At 37.9% G+C, this 19,748-nt stretch overlaps 1 protein-coding gene across 5 annotated transcripts in view; it reads right to left on the bottom strand.

Annotated features, from left to right (window-relative positions):
* rgs3a (regulator of G protein signaling 3a) overlaps positions 1-19,748 on the bottom strand; it is a 185,604-nt gene that overhangs the window by 121,068 nt on the left and 44,788 nt on the right. For all 5 annotated transcript variants that reach the window (XM_084114347.1, XM_084114350.1, XM_084114353.1 and 2 more), the window contains 8 exons: positions 18,038-18,119; positions 17,496-17,601; positions 16,122-16,488; positions 14,234-14,273; positions 12,131-12,411; positions 9,089-9,172; positions 7,292-7,403; positions 4,686-4,729 (listed from right to left, as the gene is read on the bottom strand). In XM_084114347.1, the coding sequence (XP_083970473.1) occupies positions 4,686-4,729; positions 7,292-7,403; positions 9,089-9,172; positions 12,131-12,411; positions 14,234-14,273; positions 16,122-16,488; positions 17,496-17,601; positions 18,038-18,119 (1,116 nt within the window). The remainder of the gene's footprint in view (positions 1-4,685; positions 4,730-7,291; positions 7,404-9,088; positions 9,173-12,130; positions 12,412-14,233; positions 14,274-16,121; positions 16,489-17,495; positions 17,602-18,037; positions 18,120-19,748) is intronic.

The following is a 19,748-nucleotide window of genomic DNA, read 5'->3' as shown; positions in this document are numbered from 1 at the left end:
TTGTTTAATTTAACTTGTTTAATACTTTGTTTAATTATATCTCTAGGTAATGAAGATAGCCTATTAACAAAAAATAAATCTTATAGTATATTATATATAAAAAAAACTTAGTAGGCTACTGCCAGTAGCGGCAGTGTAATTAGCATCGGCTACAAACAAACGTGCTACTTCTAGCGATCTTAAACGTCAGGACCTCTACGTGTCAAATAGCATGCATCCACTTCTTTGTCAGACAGTCATCGCTTGGAAAAGCATTAAAACTCAAATATGGTTGTCACTGATTATTATTTGTGCAATGAGGGATGCTACAGTGACACCACGATGTTGCTTCAGCCATTGTTGTTTCGACCGGAAGTCGCTTTACACAACAAACGCTGAACCGGATGTGCGTTCTAACTTCCGTGAAAAAGGCCTATTATCTGTAGCAGTGCAGTGCTCTCAGAAACCCTCCTCCTTCCCCAGCTCCACCTGTACAGATCTGCTACGGGTAATTCATGTGTGCTATGTTTGTTTGTGCAGCAGCAGAATGTCTTTCTTGCTCACAGCAGTGTGTCTGTGTATTTAACAACAGCAGCAGCAGACCTATTTCGTCAAGACAAACATACCAGCACTGTCATATCCATTACCATGCCAAACACTTCGAGAGTGGTCATTACAGAAATATATTTATTTACACATCTTTGTTAGGATTAACAGCAGCTTATCTTAAATAAGCTTTGCAATATCAACCTGTAACACAGACCATCTAAATGTATTTTCCTCAATGTCCCCAGAGGAAAGAAATACTTATGGTTTTTAGAAATAACTGACACATCTATCTCTGTTTCTCTATGATACTGGTAATGAGTACTTTAAATAATTCTTGAAATTGCTTTCAAGAATTTGAAAGCAATTTCAATTCAATAAAGAGAAAGAGAAAGCTCTTTATTTCTTCGATATTTCTTCAATATTTTATTTGTGTGTCTTTGAATGTAGTGTATGTTTGGTTAGTGTGTGCAGGGGGATGTTTCTCTCCTGCCAGGCTGCCATTGTAAAAAAGTAGGGTGAAATGAACAAATAATGAAGATTTTTAACAACAAAAATCATCAAAGTGTTCCCTAACCAGAAGCCATGAAGGGAAAGTACAGTTTCTGCTCAAAGAACGGGATCCGGCCTTTAGATCAGGCATCAGAGAGATAAAGCATAAGTATAAAAGGCATATTGAAGGCCACATTGAAACTCCTCTAACATGTGGAAAGTGATAAAAGCCTTTAATGACCATTAGGATTTCCCCCCACTAATTAGTAATGACCCTTTTCTCCCTGATGAACCCTTTTTCTGCTCACTTTGAAGACCAAAACAGTCGAGTATCCTCAAATCCTCAAATCCTTGCGCCTCAAAGTGAGGAAAAAAGCACTCTGTGATTTTATTATCAATGTGCATCAATATACCTTCAGGGGTCTATTATGTAAAATATACATATTTTACAGTCTCTTACTGTTATTAAAGTGTGTTTTTTTAGATATGTAAAGATTGCACGTCAATGAAAACAACTAGATCACTCGCTACGTTTATTATTGAGAGAAAATTTTGTTTTGTTGTTTCTTTTGTTTTTTTCTGAGCCATTTCATTCATCCGGTTTAAAATGCAAAAGCAAAGTTAAAAACATTGTCATGAAAAGTGAGGTATGTTATTTTGGCTGCCGTGGCCGAATAGTATGCGTCTACGTCATGCATTTCTGAGCTTTTCTCTGCATTATTCATGAGAATCAACTCTTTTTAATCCAATCACAGTGGAGAATTCAAAAGTCACAAAAGACCATTTCAGCGCTGTTCGCTCAGCTTTGCGTTGTTGTCGTAGTTGTTTATGATAGTTGGTAGTAGTCTCTAAAGATACATATCGAGTTTATTGTCATTATATTTTTAAAATGCATCAAGGTTTCTGTAACTCTGTTGTTTGTTTGTTTGTTTATTTGTATGTTTTTTTCTCTGCTCATATTTTTCTCCCCTCTTCCCATCCTCTACACTCCCACTTTTCCCCAACTTTACACGGACATTTCTTGAGTCTTTTTCAAATCTGAGCTGTGAACGACCAGTGATGAAACGGGGGTTTCATGACATTAACACTTTTTATATTATTTACTTTGAATGCAATGTTTAAGTGTTCTTTGTTGTTTTTTGAGAATTGCCACAGTGAATTTCGTTTAATTGTGTCCAATGACATTAAAGTAACTTAGACTTATCATATACTGAGACCTAGAAGAGTGAATGCAGCATCAGACAAAAGCAAACATTTTCAGATAAGGGTCTTTCACACTGAGCGCAATAAAGTGATGCAATGATGTCCTTGAATCAAAACCATAGATCCCTATGGAGCTATCAACACCGATCGCAATCAATCAGGGTGATTTTTCCCCCATCACCCTGCTATGAAATGGACCGACCAATTACATTTGAGCTTTAGATCAGCCGCTGCTGTTACACAAAAAGCACTCAAACCGGGGCAAATTGAGTGCCGGTCACAATTAACAGAGCTTATGGGTGATTTAAAACATGTCATCATCCATCATGATGGCAAGTAGGCTTTCCAACTGATGTAAATCAATAGTTGTTGGTATAATGGTAGTAAATTTATCTCTTCACACGTATCCTGCATTGTCCCACAAAAATCACATCTACGTCCTACAACCATAGACTGTAAAAAAATATGGACGACGCCCCTTCGCTCTCTTCCATTGGTGAGAACTGAAGCTGCCAGTGTCCCGATATGGCGCTGACATCTTGGGGCTTGAGTCTGCGCAGTAGCGATTTCGTAGTGAGCAGGAAGTAAAGCCGCGAAATCAAGGCCCCGCCCTCACTCTCGGTGTGAAATAATTAATTATAGAAATTTAGATATTAAATTTAAAGCTCCAATCTCCTCAGTCCTCCGACGATCCCGAAAAAAAGTCTGTTGGTGCTTCAGTGACTACTTCGCTCAGAGAACCTGTCAATCACAGCTGTCAATCATGACGTCACACCACCGTTTTTATAGCATCAAATAACTAACTAAAAACAAACTTATTTTTGAAACAGACACTTGAACTTACATCAGCGTGATAAAAACTACAGTAAATGACAGAAACCACCTTTGGAAAAAAGATATTTGAAGTGTAATTAAATTGTTTAGTTGGTCTCAAGTCCCGTTGAATAACACAGGGAGGCGGGGCTTATGACCTATACTAGGACCAGTCATCGGAGGGCGATCGAGACTTTTTGGCTTCACTTTTCAGGGCTTGTGCGGCACGCTTGCCTACAACAGAGTATTAACCAGGTGGTGGTCACCCTATACTTTTGCGTGTTAGGACAAATAGTTTTCATACCAATTGCGGATGGCACCAGAGTTCAAGCAAAGTCGGTTAATGCACACCAGAGTTTGGAAATCCACTTTCATACCAACCAAAAAAAGAATGTGTCCTTAAAAAACTGACATAAATTTTTTTTCCCTGTTCCTACATATGAATCTGCTAGTCACTGCACAGCCTCAATGTCATCATACTTGTCAAAAGAAAGAGAGATGCCATATACCTGGACACAGATTGCACAAGGAAGACAGGAGTGAGTGAAAAACATGCAGACGCATGAGCTATTCGTCTAATGAGATTGTTTTTCTCTTAGTTGGCCGGGTTTCTCTCTCTCTCTGGTCAGTGACATCTCCAGCTACCATTATGAGTGTCCACTGAGACACGGGAGAGAGAAGAATCTAATTAATGTCCTGCATTATATTACTCAGGGATGGAGCCTGATAAATATCCATCACATCACAACAGATGCCCTGAGGTGCGTTTCCCAAAAGCATCGTTAGCCGAGTCCTGTTGAATTGTGTTGGTAACGACGAAACTTGTGACCATAGTTGACTTCGTGAAACACATCCCTGGTTGATCTAATAGATGAGCGGTTCTCAACCCTATCCCTGAAATCTGTGACCAGCAATGAGCTAGTAATTACATCACTAGCAATCATTAACAATCATGGTGAAGTCTCAAGGGATGCTATTATTTTTTTAAGCTGTGTAATTAGAGGTCTGACATACTCAAAAGAAAACACTTGCATTGCATTGATTCTCTGTTTGCAATTGTATTAAAGCTGTGATTTATGATCAATTGTGAGCTACAATGTTTAAACATTTGCACTATACATAGTATAGTATGAGGTCACACTTTGCATTTCCAATGTGATATCATTAGTGTTTGTAGGGATTTGTGTGAAAAGTGTGAAATAGAAATAGAAAATTACATGCAAAGTGAGATATTTCAAGCCTTTATTTGTTAGGATTTTGATGATTAAGGCTTAAAGCTTATGCAAACCCTAAATTCAAAATCTCTTAAATTTTGAAAATGTTCATAAGCTGTAAGCCATAATCATCAAAATTATAACAAATAAAGGCTTGGAATATCTCCACTTTGCATGTAATGAGTCTATATAATATATTAGTTTCACCTTTTAAGTTGAATTACTGAAATAAATGAACTTTTGCACGATATTCTAATTTTCGAGTTTCACCTGTATATCATAATGTATGTAATTTTATATTCAGTAATACACTTACTGTTATTTAAAACACTAGTTTCCCATATATGGAAATGTATTATGTAATATATTGCATGATATTTTCAGTATATTCCCATATATCTTTGTTGCGTGAGGGCACACCACATTTTTGTAACTCACCTCCGTCATGTGGATCAAGTAGAATTGCAGATCTTCACTGTGATCTGAGGAAACAAACATGTAAGGTCATAAAATGCTTTGAGAAAGGCAACACAACCCTCAACAGAGTTTGCAACATAACACGTTTAGAGCAAAACTGCGGATCCCTGCCATATTCACCCATAAGGGAAGTGAGAAACCAATCTAACATGGCTGATCAAATATTTCATATTCTCTAATGCCATTATTTGACCAGTTATCAGAGGAGACAGTTGTACAGTCATGTACAGTGCAGACACCTGCCGGATCTTTAGCTACGCTGAGACGGTTATCCTGTCACATGCTCATACACACGTAGATCTCACTAAATTATTCAGGACATCTAAGCAAACATTCATTTTATATCTCTGCAAAATCTCCTGAGCAAAGACACAGCAACAATCTGAGCAAACTATCATCCCAGACAATTGTCCTTTTCTTTCATTTATTTCTCAATTAATCCAATCTATTATTGAACTGATTAATTGCAGTAATATCTAATGGCCAAAACAGTGATTTGATAATGGTATGATCTTTTCCATTTCATGCATGATCCTACTGATATTGCTGAAAAGCATATAAAACAGAGCATGTCGTGAGTTAAATGAGCTGTATCTTTCTACTTGTTTTTTTTCTTCTTCTAAGCCTTTAAAAGGCACAGTATGCAAGTTTCACAGCTAGAGGTCGCTTATGCAAAACAGTAGCGAAGGTGCTGCTCCCTGTCAATCATCGTTGGAGCGATGACATTGCCTCTGCTGTCTTCCAAATGGTGGACACCAGGATCCATAAAAGGAAGATGCTGACACGGATCGAGAGAAATGCTTTGTTCGTTGTCTGTTGCTATTCTGTGGGGGATTGTGATTAAGAGACGCCGTTAATCTGTGTATTGTGGGTTACGATTTTGAGTTGTATGTTCACGTGTGTCTTGTGTGCTACCTAACGACTCAATTCCACCTCCAGCCATGTTGAAACCATTTGTTTTATTTTTGTTTGGATTTAGTGAGTGTAGTTTATATTAGAGTATCTTCGGATACTGAAGATTTTCTTTTTAGTTAGTTTAGTACTGGTTTAGTTCTGAGTTTGAGGGTTATGTTTTGATAATCTCTTTTATTTGATTGCCGCCCAATTCCCATCTTCATTTCCCCTGCCTGGGTATCTTTTTGTTATTTTCTTTTTTTGTAAATATTATTGCAAGTTGTCTTGGTTTATGAATTTTCCCACTGTATTAAAGTTTCATTAACGTTACTGTGGTTTGAAGCCGGGGACAGACTAGGACATTTTACGTTGCATTTTTTTAAATACTTATATGCCGCTGCCGCTCCTTTCGTTCTGTTGTTCATGTTTATATTAAAGTTACGTTTAACATCCACATTCTTCTTTCCTGAACTTTGTTACAGTTGCGTTTGATCACTTCTCTGTCAAGAAAGGTATGCAAACAGTTGCTCATCTGTCTAATAAAACACATAGGGCCAGATTTACTGAAGAGGGCCAATTAGCGCAAGAGCGCAAAACCAAAAAAACTGAAAGTTTTGTGCGTGATCTACTGTTGACATGCAAATTAAAGAACACAGACAGAGCCGGATAATTTCCATCATGGCCAACACAATCTACCAAGAACAGTGTAAATTAGGGTCTGGTTTAAGACATGCTTTTTTGGGGTATTTAATAATGCCACAAACCTTAGTAAATCACCATGATTTATTTAAATACCGGCTACTCTCTTCCAATAAATTTTGCGTCTGAAAGGGAAACTCCTACAAATGCATATGCAATAAGGTCAGCTGCAAAAATAACTGTCCACACCTTTTCAGCGCTAATTTTTTACTGCGTGTCTTTAGTAAATCCTGACAGTAGTTTTTAAAGGCCAAAGAGGGTTTGCGCTGGTGCTGGTTTTATTTTGCTCTCATTGAGTTAAAAGCATCTCTATAAGCTGTTAAAGTTAAAGTAAAGGGAAGACCAGTTACACTCACAGGGCCCATTTTAACGATCTAAGTGCATGGTCTAAAGCGCAGGGCGCAAGTTCACTTAGGGTGTCCGAATCCACTTTTGCTAGTTTAACGACGGGAAAAATGGTCTAAAAGGGTTGTCCCTATTCTCTTAATGAGTAATGGGTGTGTTTTGGGATTTACGTGCATTAAACCAATCAGAGTCTCATCTGCTATTCCCTTTAAATTCTCTATGGAAGATTCGCTATTTACATGACGGAATTTGATAGTGGAAAGACCGAACGCGTCTCCAAAACGCAAATGGAACTGTTCAATTGCGAGGTAAAAGTGCGCAAGCAGACCATCTACGGGACAAGCCGGATTCCACCATATCTTTATGTACACAATAAAAATCTTGTATTTTATGCAAAAATGCATTTGCTATTTAAACAACGTGACGCAGAACGTGAAAATGATAACTGCGTCGGGCTGAAACTAGCAAAAAACACTTGGCACTGCATTGCGCCGAGTGTAAGATAGGGCCCACAATGTGGATGAATCGCGTTTGTGTCGAAGACTCATGATCTATTGAAGAGAACTTGTGTGACACAGAAACACAAACACTGATTTTTGTGTGTGAATGTGTAAGCAGTTGTCACTCACCATCCCGCAGCTGCAGATGTCTGAGGTACAGAGGGTTCTGCAGGACATTACATCGTCCCGGTTCATCCTCTCTGGTCACCAACATCAGATCGGAGTATATAAAGATTGTTACCTAAAAAGAGAGAGCGAAAGTGAGAGAGTTCAGCAGAAATGGATCAAATGCAGATGTTTCAGAAGAACAGTCTGATACGTGCGGCCAGTGTTTGAACTGGAAAGTAAGAAAATAACAGCGTTATTAAAACATGATTCCAGTGTGCAAGAATAAATCAGGTCGGCCCGTCACAGCCCATCTTTATTTAGCCCTAAAATAGTTGGGTCTGATTTGGTCCAAATTTATCCCAAGATGGATATCTTTTCACCAACCCAGGCTCATTAGAAAAACATGCCTGTGGCGACTTTTCTGCACAATGACATTACATTGCGTTTTGCACGTTTCGCGACAGTTTCAACATGAGTGGCACTAAAAGAGTGTTCAGTTTTCTCTGAAACAGATAAAGAGAATCTGCCAACGTTTTATTATGTTGGTTGTTGTACATATGATCGCAGTTCTGAACTGAAATGTCCAGGGAGTGTCGGTAAAATGTTAATGCTTATCGCGTTTTAAAATAACTTATACCAACACTAAACCCTAAACCTACCCAAAGAGACTGGAACCAATATTGAATAACCAATGTTTTAACATGACTTTTTCATAAATGTTCATAAACTTTATTCACAAATTTTAGTTTTTAGTACCTTGTTCATTTTCCATTTTATATTTTTAATTGTACTCTAATGTTAATCTTGGTACTATAAGTGCTGAATATGCATTGTTTTAAATGCAATGTCACACAATTAAAGGGGTGGTTGATTATGATTTCACTTTTCTAACTTTAGTTAGTGTGTAATGTTGCTGTTTGAGCATAAACAACATCTGCAAAGTTACAATGCTCAAAGTTCAAAGCAAAGGGAGATATTTGCTTTTAAATTAATCGCTTTTTAAGGACTACAACAAACGGCTGGTAGAGACTACACAACATTCCTCCCGGGTTAGTGACATCACCAACCCTAAAATTTACATAAACCCCACCCCTGAACACGATTTATAGATTATCAAGACAGAATATGCTAATCAATGACTAGAAGATAACTACAGATCATCTACATAAATTCATCAACTAACCATTCAGAAATGTCCTGTTGCTTCTACATGTTGTCACTTCTTCTTGAGTCTCTCCATCATTGTCTGACTCCGGTTTGAACATAAAAGGCTAAAAGTTTTCGAAATTTTCAGTGCATGTCTGTGAGGTAAAAGGACACAAGCTGTTGTAGCTCCGCCCCCTGTGCCGGGAGCAGCAGCTCATTTGCATTTAAAGGAACAGACACATAACGGTGCATTTTTGCACACCCTCAAAAAGTGACGATTTTAACATGCTATATAAAAATATCTGTGGGGTATTTTGAGCTAAAACTTCACATACACACTCTGGGGACATCAAAGACTTATTTTGTTTTATCAAAGACATCTTGTTTTACATATCATACCACCCCTTTAAAGCTTTAATGACTGCATGAGACAGACCCAGCACTCTCCCATTCAAGTAGGGACAATAGAGAGTTCCAGAAGTTTACACTCGACATTGTCGAGGAGGGAAAAGAGAGATCAATCTTAAATTATCAATGAGTTCATTTTATTCCAGTAAAAAGCACTTGACCCCACATTAATGAAGTTATAAAACTGTACTACTTTTAGAACAATTTTAAATGTGCAATGGCCTAAATACACATGCATACTACAGTATGTAGAGTATCTCTTACCTTGATAGAGAAGTGCCTGCTCTCATGTAGAATCATTTCTTCAGAGATCACCAGTGCTCTTGTTGGACTACACAGATCTATAGGCTTCAGAAAAGAGAGAAACAAAATCTGTCTCCAACTTAATGAGCTTAATAACTCATATAATATTCACTGGTTTGATTGAAGAAAGTGCTGAACTAGAAGTACTGCGTTTTATAGAGTACTCAATAGTACACTGTAACATGCGACAATTGTGTTTGTATTTAAGTATGCAAAAGACAACCTCGGACAGGTTGTGTGACATGCTGTCTATCAACAAAAAACATTAAAAAAAACCTACAAAAATATTACATTAAATACTGATTCACTTGCAACAAGAATAAATATGGTTTGTGTTTTGATTGGCTGTTGAGAGCATGAAACATTTTGAGATCACACTTACTCTATTCATATTCCTATGTATATTTCTTCATATTGTTGGCCATATTCAGATCATTCTAATATTAATGGATTTTAGGTTTGATTTTTAAGGCCTTTTTTTACTTGTGTACTGGACGATAAACCAGTTCAGTGCTGTGTTGGACTATCACTTCATGTCCAATGAAAAATCTATCCCAGCTAAAAAATATTATGTTGTAAGAACGTTTTGCTAATGTTCCCATTAACGTTATTTCTGAATGTTCAAACGTCCAGTTTTTTAAATGTTTTAAAAACATTCTTGGTTATGCAGTCGTTAAAGGGATGGTTCGGAGTAAAATCAACCTAGGGTCCTTTGCACCATGACTTTGAGCCAAATACCCCCCAGAAGCCTTTTTCCCTTGGTTGAACATTATTAAAGTTAGAGCTTATTTAGAGATATCAGCCGGATGGCTTAGTGCAAGCGCTAATGGCTCCTATGATGTATCTCGTAAATTACCCCACTAATAATACCCAGAATGGACCAAACTTCTACAGTCGTACAAATAGGTTCTGTACTCATAAATCGAGGCATTGGAGAGTTTGTAAGTACATCAGGAGTTTATTTAAAGGGGACCTATTATGCAAAATTCACTTTTGTATGGTGTTTGGACATAAATGTGTGTTGGCAGTGTGTGTACACAACCACCCTACAGTGATAAAAATCCACTCACTCCTTTTTTTTTTATCCCCATAAATCATAAGCAGTCTCTCCAAACGACCCGTTTTCAGAATGTGGCTTTAGTGACATCACTAAAGCCACAGGCCCCGCCCCCGAGTGTTGACTGACACTGCCGTTATAACTTAGACCCGCCCTGATCGAGTTCACTGCGAGTTGTACACATCAGCCATTGCTGCAGCAATGCACTCACGAGAAGCGTCGAAGCATCTCCCAAGCGTTGAAGGTGTTGTAGCTGGATGTATTCATTCACATAGCTCTCTTTATTTACTCTTGAAATCTGCCAGCCACTGAAGACGAGGTGGATTCATTTTGTTTTCAAAGAAAATGCTCCCTCAACTCTACAGAAATTTATGTAAGTTACTTATGCACTTCTTATACTGTTTACTCAGCTCTAACAGTGATTTTCTGAAGAAAAACTGATGCTTCATCTTTTGTGTGACATACAGTAAACTTTATTAAACTCATCAGTATATTTTGTGTCATCATTCAGACAATTCAGATCGTCAGACGGAGTCCTACAGCAGGCTTGCATTAATAGTGTATACAAGCAATGCCAAATAGGTTATAATCGTAATTAAACTAAACTATACCTGTTCCAACTCCACACAGCATATATTCTCTGACTCTGTAGGCATTTTTATGGTCGAAATGAACACCATTACTGTGACTGTCTGTTTTATTATTATCATCTTCCCTGTTCTGGCTCTGATCGCGGCTGCTTAGGCTCCGCCCCCTTTGCCGTGAACCAGCAGCTCATTAGCATTAAAGGGGAAGCACTAAAACAGTGCGTTTTTCACAGACCCAAAAAATGATGATTTAAACGTGCTGTAAATAAAATTCTGTTGGGTATTTTGAGCTAAAACTTCACATACACACTCTGGGGACATCAGAGACTTATTTTACATCTTGTGAAAATGGGCATAATAGGTCCCCTTTAAATAACACTTGCCTGATGGCTAATGCTACCGCTAACCCGGACGTCGACGTCACTTCAGTGATTTGGGAAAAGCACATAAAAGTCCTGCAGAAAGCCAGTATATCCAATGTTTTTTATTAAAAAAAATTCCGAAGTGTTGACAACTTAGTGTTAACTAATAATTGTTGCAAACTGGTACTACCAACAAAATATTAGTGCATTCCTGGAACTGGGCGTTGTTACACTACATCCTTATGATCGCTTTCTGCCAGGACTTTTACGGGCTTTTCCCAAACCACTGAAGTGACCTCGACATCCGAGTTAGCGGTAGCATTAGCCATCAGGCAAGTGTTATTTAAATAAACTCCTGATGTACTTACAAACTTTCCAATGCCTCGTTTTATGAGTACAGAACCTATTTGTACGACTGTAGAAGTTTGGTACCATTCTGGGCATTATTAGTGGGGTAATTTACGAGATACATCCTTGGATCCATTAGCGCCTGCACTAAGCCATCCGGCTGATATCTCTGAATAAGCTCTAACTTTAATAATGTTCAACCAAGGGGAAAAAGGCTTCTGGGGGGTGTTTGGCTCAAGGTCATGGTGCAAAGGACCCTAGGTTGATTTTACTCTGAACCATCCCTTTAACGGAACATTCCATTTTAGAATTCTGCAAACATTATGGCAAAGTTACTTTTGAATGTTCTCTGAACATTCTGAAACAAGTAGTAACATAAAAAAAAAAAATTAGATGATCATCCAACTAAAATGGTATGAACAATGTAAAAAATAATGTTTCTGTGCTAGTTGAGAACATTATTAAAGACCATATAATTTTGAGAGAAGCTTGCCAGAACAGTTCTGAGAACGTTTCCTATTAGCAAACCCAGTTGACAACTTGCTTTTTACAGTATTATCTATGTTATGTTCTGAAGAGATCACTACTAGAGCTCAGTAGATCTTTTTATTTAATGTTTGTACTTATTTTGAAGAAATGGAAGATTTACCTGCACAAAGATGGGGAAGATGAGGATTTTAGGTGTCACTTTAACGTAGGTACCATAGTTGGCATGAGGCATGTGTGACCTCACAATGGTGCAGTTCTGGTAGTTGGCAAAGTTTGAGGTGGTCGTTGGCTGTTGGTAATGTTCACTTTGCTGTGTTTTGGATTGGCTGTTGCCAGAGCGGCGCAGAAAGCAGGTTCTGCTGGCCAGTCCAGGTGCTGACTGGGAACCAGTGGCCGGAGGAGGAGGAACAGGCGTCTGAGGTGTGGGGAACATCTGGCCAGCTGGTAGAAAGTAAAGATCGTAGGTGAGATTTCAGTCAGATATCAGATGGATAAATGAAAAGACATTTTCTGTGGTTTAGAAGTATAGAAGAGCCTGGGTTGGGCTGGCCCTGTGGGGGGCGCACCGTCTTCGTCCGGGGATGTGCACAGATAGCCATATTAATCATAAAGGGCCCTATTTTAACGATCTAAGCGCATGGTCAAACTTAGGGCATGTCCGAATCCACTTTTGCTAGTTTAACAACGGCAAAAATGGTCGGCACGCCAGGCGCATGGTCTAAAAGGGTTGTCCCTATTCTCTTAATGAGTAATGGGTGTGTTTTGGTATTAACGTGCGTTAAACCAATCATAGTCTCATCTCCCATTCCCTTTAAATGACAGTTGTGCTCGCGCCATGGCAGATTCGCTATTTACATGACGGAATTTGATAATGGAAAGACCGAAGCCATCTCCAGAGCGCGAGGTAAAAGCACGCAAGCAGACCATAGACAGGACGAGCCGGATTCCACCATATCTTTATGTACACAATAATATTCTTTTACATGTGTGCTGCTGTGCGTCCCTGTGTGTGTAATAAGCAGAGTGTATGCGTGTTGTGGACCCGCCTATAGGCGCACATTACTAACGCACTCATTAAATAACAAAAAAAATACTGCGCCATTGACTTTAGAGCAGGTTTCAGTCAGTCAATGGCGCAGTCTATTTCTGTTGCCTCAAAATAGCAACGCTCCAACAGTGCGCCAGAACACACACCTCGTTTTCAGTCCAGCAGCCCATGGGCGCACAAATGGGAGCAAATGCATTTGCTATTTAAACAACGCGGCGCAGGATGTGAAAATGAAAACTGCGTCGGACTGAAACTAGCAAAAAACACTTGCGTCGCGCTTGGCGCTGCATTGCACCGGGTGTAAGATAGGGCCCTAAATCATATTACTATCTTTACTATCATTTTTTTTGTTTTGAGAATTTGGTGGAGAGGAGAGTGGGGGGACAAGAGAAAGGGTAAAATATGTTAAATTACTGAATACCTTATACTTCAAATAAGGTCTTTCTTTTCTTTATCTTTTGTTTGTTTGGTTTTTTTGTTTTGTTTTTCATCTATTCTTAAATTGTTTTTTTTGTTTTTTTTGTTTTATATGTGTATTTTGTAAAATGTCTATGTATTCCTGCAATTTAAAAAAAAGAAAAGAAGTATAGAAGAGCCAATATGACAACCCTAGACCCTGTAAGCAGATCCTTGATTAAAATCCCATGTTTTCTGGTCAGTATTTCTGCAGTAGGTTGTGCCATATGGGAGAAAACATCATCGCCATTGTGTGTGTCTCCAATGTCAGTATCCACTACTAATAAGAAGTAGAGGCATGGATAGAAATGAATGTAATGTGTTAATTGAAATGAAGCCATGATGTGTGCACTGGATCAAACAAAACATGAACAAGGGCATTCGCATATGAAATTGACTTTTTTTCTTCTTCTTCTTATGTTTTTTGCAGTCTAATGACTTGACTTGACTTGAACTTGGACTGTATTGTAATTATACATAGTACAACGAAATTCTGTCTGGTGAATCTCAGTTAAAGAACTAAACAAAAACACTTAAAACAAACAATAATAGGCAGCATCAAACGGGAGCAATTACTTTAAAATAAAGTGCCATTATGTAAAGTGCAATACCCTACATTGCCCTGCTTAAGACTCTTCCTCAAGGACACAATGTAGGGCTAACTTTTTATAGGGCTCAAGCTAGTAACTTTCCAAACCCTGGGCCTTAACCACTGCACCACATCACGAATAGAAAATGCACAAGGAAAGAGGAACTTACTTAATGTCCTGTGGTTGTCTCCATAGGCAGAGCCCAATCCCTGGAAATATTGAAGAGTCAACAAGTGAAGACACTGAGACAAAGTACATGTTAAGATATTCTGTGGATTTTTCTCACTACGGTACTTTAATGAATCAATGATTACAATATTAGGCCTTTTTCACACAATACACACAACCAACATGTACATTGTGCTTTTACACTGGAAGCATTTTCATTCATACATAGTGATAAATATAGTGTCGGGAGGTCGCAATACAACCAGATTGTTGTGAACTGCAATTTACATGAGGAGGTGGATCTCATTTAAATCCAAATGATCATCAATCTACATAGTGTAGTGGAGCCCAAACCACAAGCTTTAGCCATAAACTCTTAAATAATATGGACTATCTCAATCTAGAAAGTACTGTTTGTGTGCCTGTTCACTCTATATTTAGGCTGGTTGGACCTTCGGCTTCATTTGTATGAATTCATTTGACGTTGAAAAATAGTTAAAGGAATAGTTCACTTCAAAAATGAAAAGTCTTTCATAATTTACTCACCCTTAAGTTGTTTCAAACCTGTATACATTTCTTTCTTCTGCTTAAAAAACAAAGGAATATATTTTGAAGAATGGCAGTTTCCACAGTAGAAATCAATGGGGTTTGGTTACCGACATTCTTCAAAATATATTCTTTTGTTTTTTTAAGCAGAAGAAAGAAATTCCTACAGGTTTGAAACAACTTAAGGGTGAGCAAATGATGACAGAATTTTCATTTTGAAGTGAACTATTCCTTTAAGTTTCCCTGTGAGATCGGTTTGGTGTTGCTTACATGTGCAGTGTGTAAAAGACCTTATGGCCACTTCTGTAGGCTTGATTATAACAAACGGAAATATACTTCTTTGACGTGTAACGTGTATTGTGTTAAGTACAGATTTAAATGAAAGCACAGGTTTCCTGTAATAGTAGCCTAATAAGTTACTGATACATGGTTGGTTATGAAGATATTTTTCAATGGAAACATTGATGGAATGGAAACTCATTCACTAAGATCTGCATCCAAACCTTGATTCACCAATAAATTCACACTAAAATTCTACATTTAAGATCAAATTTAGAACCTACTGAAACACCACATACACAAAACTCTCTAAACATTTAAATATAAAGGTTTTCTTGTGTTTAAATTTTGATGATGACACAATTGGCATTGCTTGGCATTTCTTGAGAACACTTGGAATTGAGAATCTTGCTGTTTATATCTATATATAAGGATTTTAAACTTTTGGGTGCCTTTACAGTAGGTACAGCATCTGTCTACAATGGTATTTTAAGTCCCCCGTGGTGAAAATCAAGGTTTAAATATTGTTTGTGTCTATTGTGGCGAGTAGGACTAGGCTGAGAGCCGTGTGGCGTGATTGATAATGAGCGACACCTGTGAGACGCACCGGTCTCGCATCTCTCACGGAGGAGCGGAAGCATTAAAGGAGGAGCGACGACAGTGAAGATCAAGAGAGGAACAGGCCTGGACTCATGTTGTTATATGTGACAGCAGTCGTCCGGTAGGGGCTGCTATCTTTTACTTTCATTTTGTATTTCATTTTGTATTCTCGTCGCTTGATAAACTTGTGGTTGAGCCACTGTAGTCACTTGGACTATTTTAACGATGTCTTTACTAACTTTCTGGGCCGGCAAGTTTCAATTACAGAGAAGCCTATGGAGCAGTGAGACAGCTCTCAGATTTAATCAAAAATATCTTAATTTGTGTTCTGAAGATGAACGAAAGTGTTACGGGGTTGGAATAACATGAGGGAGAGTAATTACTGACAGAATTTTCATTTTTGGGTGAACTAACCCTTTAAGCAGCTGTGAGACACCATAATGATGGACAAAGCTTGGCTCTACCTGGCTTCCAGGATTAACAGGAGACAGGATGATGTAATCGTCCCCGTTTGATGCTTTCACACGCGTCCCTCGAAGCGTCTGAGTGCCGTCCACTGCACTCCTGCGTTCTCCCCACAGGATTCCCGATCCTCTCCCTCCAGCGACCCGCCCGTCGGACCCGTTCACTAACACCCTGTGGCCGGTGCGCTGGTGGGGGGGCAGAGGCGGGAGCGGGGGCGGTTGGTCCCCCCTCTTGCTTTTAACCGGGGAAACTGGAGTGTCATAGTTAGAGGACTTGTAAGTAGGATGATGGATCAGTCGCTCAAAGTTGGACTTGACAGAGGGTCCCGTACGCCAAACTACCACTGTGATTTCACTTAGACTATTTCTGGAGAGAGTGAGAGATAACAGAACAAACGTAGGAAGAGAAGCACACAAAGAAGAGTTGATTTACAGTTATTGAGTGCGTTTATGAGCAAAGATTTAGTTTAGTAATAATAATCAAACGTAAGATTGTGTCAACACCTTTAACAGGTTTCACCTTGTTAAAAAGACATGAGCTGAATTTAATTAAATATACACTTGTAGTGTACTTCAAATTTTAAAAGTATATTTTTGAAAACAATTTATTTGCAGAAAATATTAATGAAATGAAAGGCCTCAAGAGAGTGCACTTTCATGACTATGTTTCTTGCACTTTTAAAAGGTGCACTTTGTAATCATGTTAAAATTTTGACTTAAAAGTACATTTTAAATAATTGTTTTAATCTTTTGTCGTGCTTTAAAGTGTCGTGTGCTTACACTTATTTTGATGTGTTCTAACATATAAAGTACTTGATTATAATTTTATAACTTTTAAACTGTAGTGTGTTATTCAATATTGCATTTAAAGATAATATATTTTAAATGTACTAAATTACAACTGCATCATTGCAAATGTGTATTTACTAATGTATTTAAAATACATGATATACAGATTTCAAAAGAAATTACTTTAAAGTATATTTTAGTTTACCATAAATGCTTGTCAGCACACTTTAAGAAGTAGCTAATTATGAAATACATAAGAAGCACTTATGACCTACTTAATTTGGTCAAAAAAAGTTGAACAAGTTGTGTTTAATTTAAATTTAAACTATACTACGTTTTCATTTAATAGCAAATAAATGTTTTCAAAAAAACATAACATTCAATTTGCACTTAAATGTATTACTTTAAAGTATAGTATTTGTGTAATAGGTGTTTTTTTTTAAAGTATGTACTTTTTCACAAGGGTCTTTAATCAGGTAAAGGTCATAAACAGCGTTTCTTTTTGTACAATAGCTTATGCGCACAGTGTGCCTGAGTAAATTATTATGAATAATTTAATCTTCACAACTATAGTGTTATATGTACCTAATAGCATGTGCAAGATCTACACACTTCCAATGTTTGACAGGTTGACCGTTTAACTGCAAAACAGTGTCCAACTGCTGCAAACCAGCCTGATGCGCTGGACCACCTGAGGGAACAAACACACACATGTTGGGTTTCCATGTTTTATGGGGACTTTCCATAGACATAATTATTTTATACTGTACACACTGTATTTTATATCCTCAAACCCATCATAGAAAACATTGAGCATTTTTACATTTTCAAAAAACCAAAAATGTCCCCACAAGGACAAGGATTTCGGATATTGCCATCTTTGAGGACACACACACACACACACACACACACACAACATTTATAAAGACAACAGTGAGTGTTACTCAGCTCTGACTCATGTAGCCTAAAACTCACACACACACTGACCCATGCTTGACTGTGATGCTTAATAATCCATGACGCAGAAATACCACACATTCCCAGCCTTCAGTTCAGCAGCACCTCTGGCACAGCGCGCACACACACACACACACACACACACACACCAGACACAGAGCAGTTCTTGCCTGGATCGACTGCTTGTATACGAACAGGCGAGTCAGAGCAGATGGTGAAGCCGAAGCCGTCCTTTCCTCGTAGAATGGTCACCTAAAGCACACACACACACACACACACACACACATACACACTCATTAGTACAACACACTGCCACCTGCTGGAACAGGTACGACACTGCAGCTGCCCATCAGAGGAGCACCAACACACAATTAAATTTTTACATTTTTTTGTTTGAGTGTTACAGAGATTTACTTAAGCAGCATTGTGCTATATTGTAAATATAACTAAATACAATATAAGGTTCGACTCACAGAGGAGTGACTATATTTACAATATTGTATTGCATTGCATCTAGTGTGGCATTGCATTTAAGAATACTGTGAATAAAAACATTAAAAGAAAAAACTTACTTTACATTATTGTATTAAGAAAATTCATGCACTAATATAAACCGTATATATATACATAATTATTATCCAATATGGGTGCCGCACTGTTGCTTGCTGAATAGCGTAGCTGTTACTCAAATTGCATATTTCAGCAGTATTTAGATTCTAGATTAGTTGTAGGACTATTTATATTCTGATTTGTTAATAACAGAATTCTACACTCTAATATTATTACAGGATATAATGGACACGGTTGATATAAAAAGTATACAAACCCCTCTTAAAGGAAAAAAATAAACAAAGATAAATCGCATAAGAACTTTTGCACATTTAATATAAAAAATACAACCAATGTAATGCCACTGAAAGAAAAAAAAAATTTGGCCAGTAAATTTTCTTGAGTCACCGGCCGCAGTTAGTTTTAGGCCCTGTTTATATGTGACTATTCAATCTGTTCATCATATAAAGCGATCGAGTCTCTTCAGAAAATTTGCACTAAACCTCTCAATTCACATGGATTAGTTTTACAAACTCTTTATGCACTTTTTGAAGTGTCAAAGTTGCTGTTTTCCTTTGACCAAGTTTTCCTGTTTCATTGATTCATCCCATTCATTAATTAACTCGTTAGCTCCTTTGTTTGCGCTTGTACTTAAGCCCTCAGTTTCAGTCAGTTCTTTGTCCTGAATTGTTTGTAATTCAGAGTTTACCTGTGCCATTTGGATTTATTTATTAAAGGATTGTTTCCTCGACGTGCACTGGTCACTACCCGTGGCAATATTATTCTCTATTTTAATTTTCATATTGGCAGGTGTTTTGCTTTATTAAAGCATTAATCTCACTCAATTTTGATACATTTCTCTGAGAGCAAACTCTTTTAAAATGGTAAAAGTTTGCTTAATAAGTAAATATATCTTCAGATTTATATCTTGAAACATATACTGAGTAAGAGACACCGTGATTTGGCCAAGTAAGACATATTTTGTTGATCCTGGAACAACATTCCTGTCAAAAAATGTAGTCCTACCCCTAAACCTAACCCTACCCATAAGTTATCCCAAATATCAGAGGGAAATGATAGTTGAATAACACTGAAGTAGAAGCACCAAACCTGATTGTAAGCCTAAACTTGACATAAACTGTAAACTTGTCCCTCAAATCTGATTGGTTGACTGAAATGTTGTTCCAGGACAGACAAAAGCCCCTTTCACACAGCGCGTTGATCCTGGGAAATTGCCTGTAAAATTGCTAGAGTGCCTTCTGTGTGAACGCAAACACGTCCCGGGATTGTTGCCGGGAACGATGCCGGGATGGGGACCTAGGTAACATTGCC

The sequence above is a fragment of the Abramis brama genome (genome assembly GCF_963993115.1).
Source record: "Abramis brama genome assembly, chromosome: 5".
Taxonomy (NCBI): Eukaryota; Metazoa; Chordata; class Actinopteri; order Cypriniformes; family Leuciscidae; genus Abramis; species Abramis brama.
This window is presented reverse-complemented; position numbering and strand designations above follow the sequence as displayed.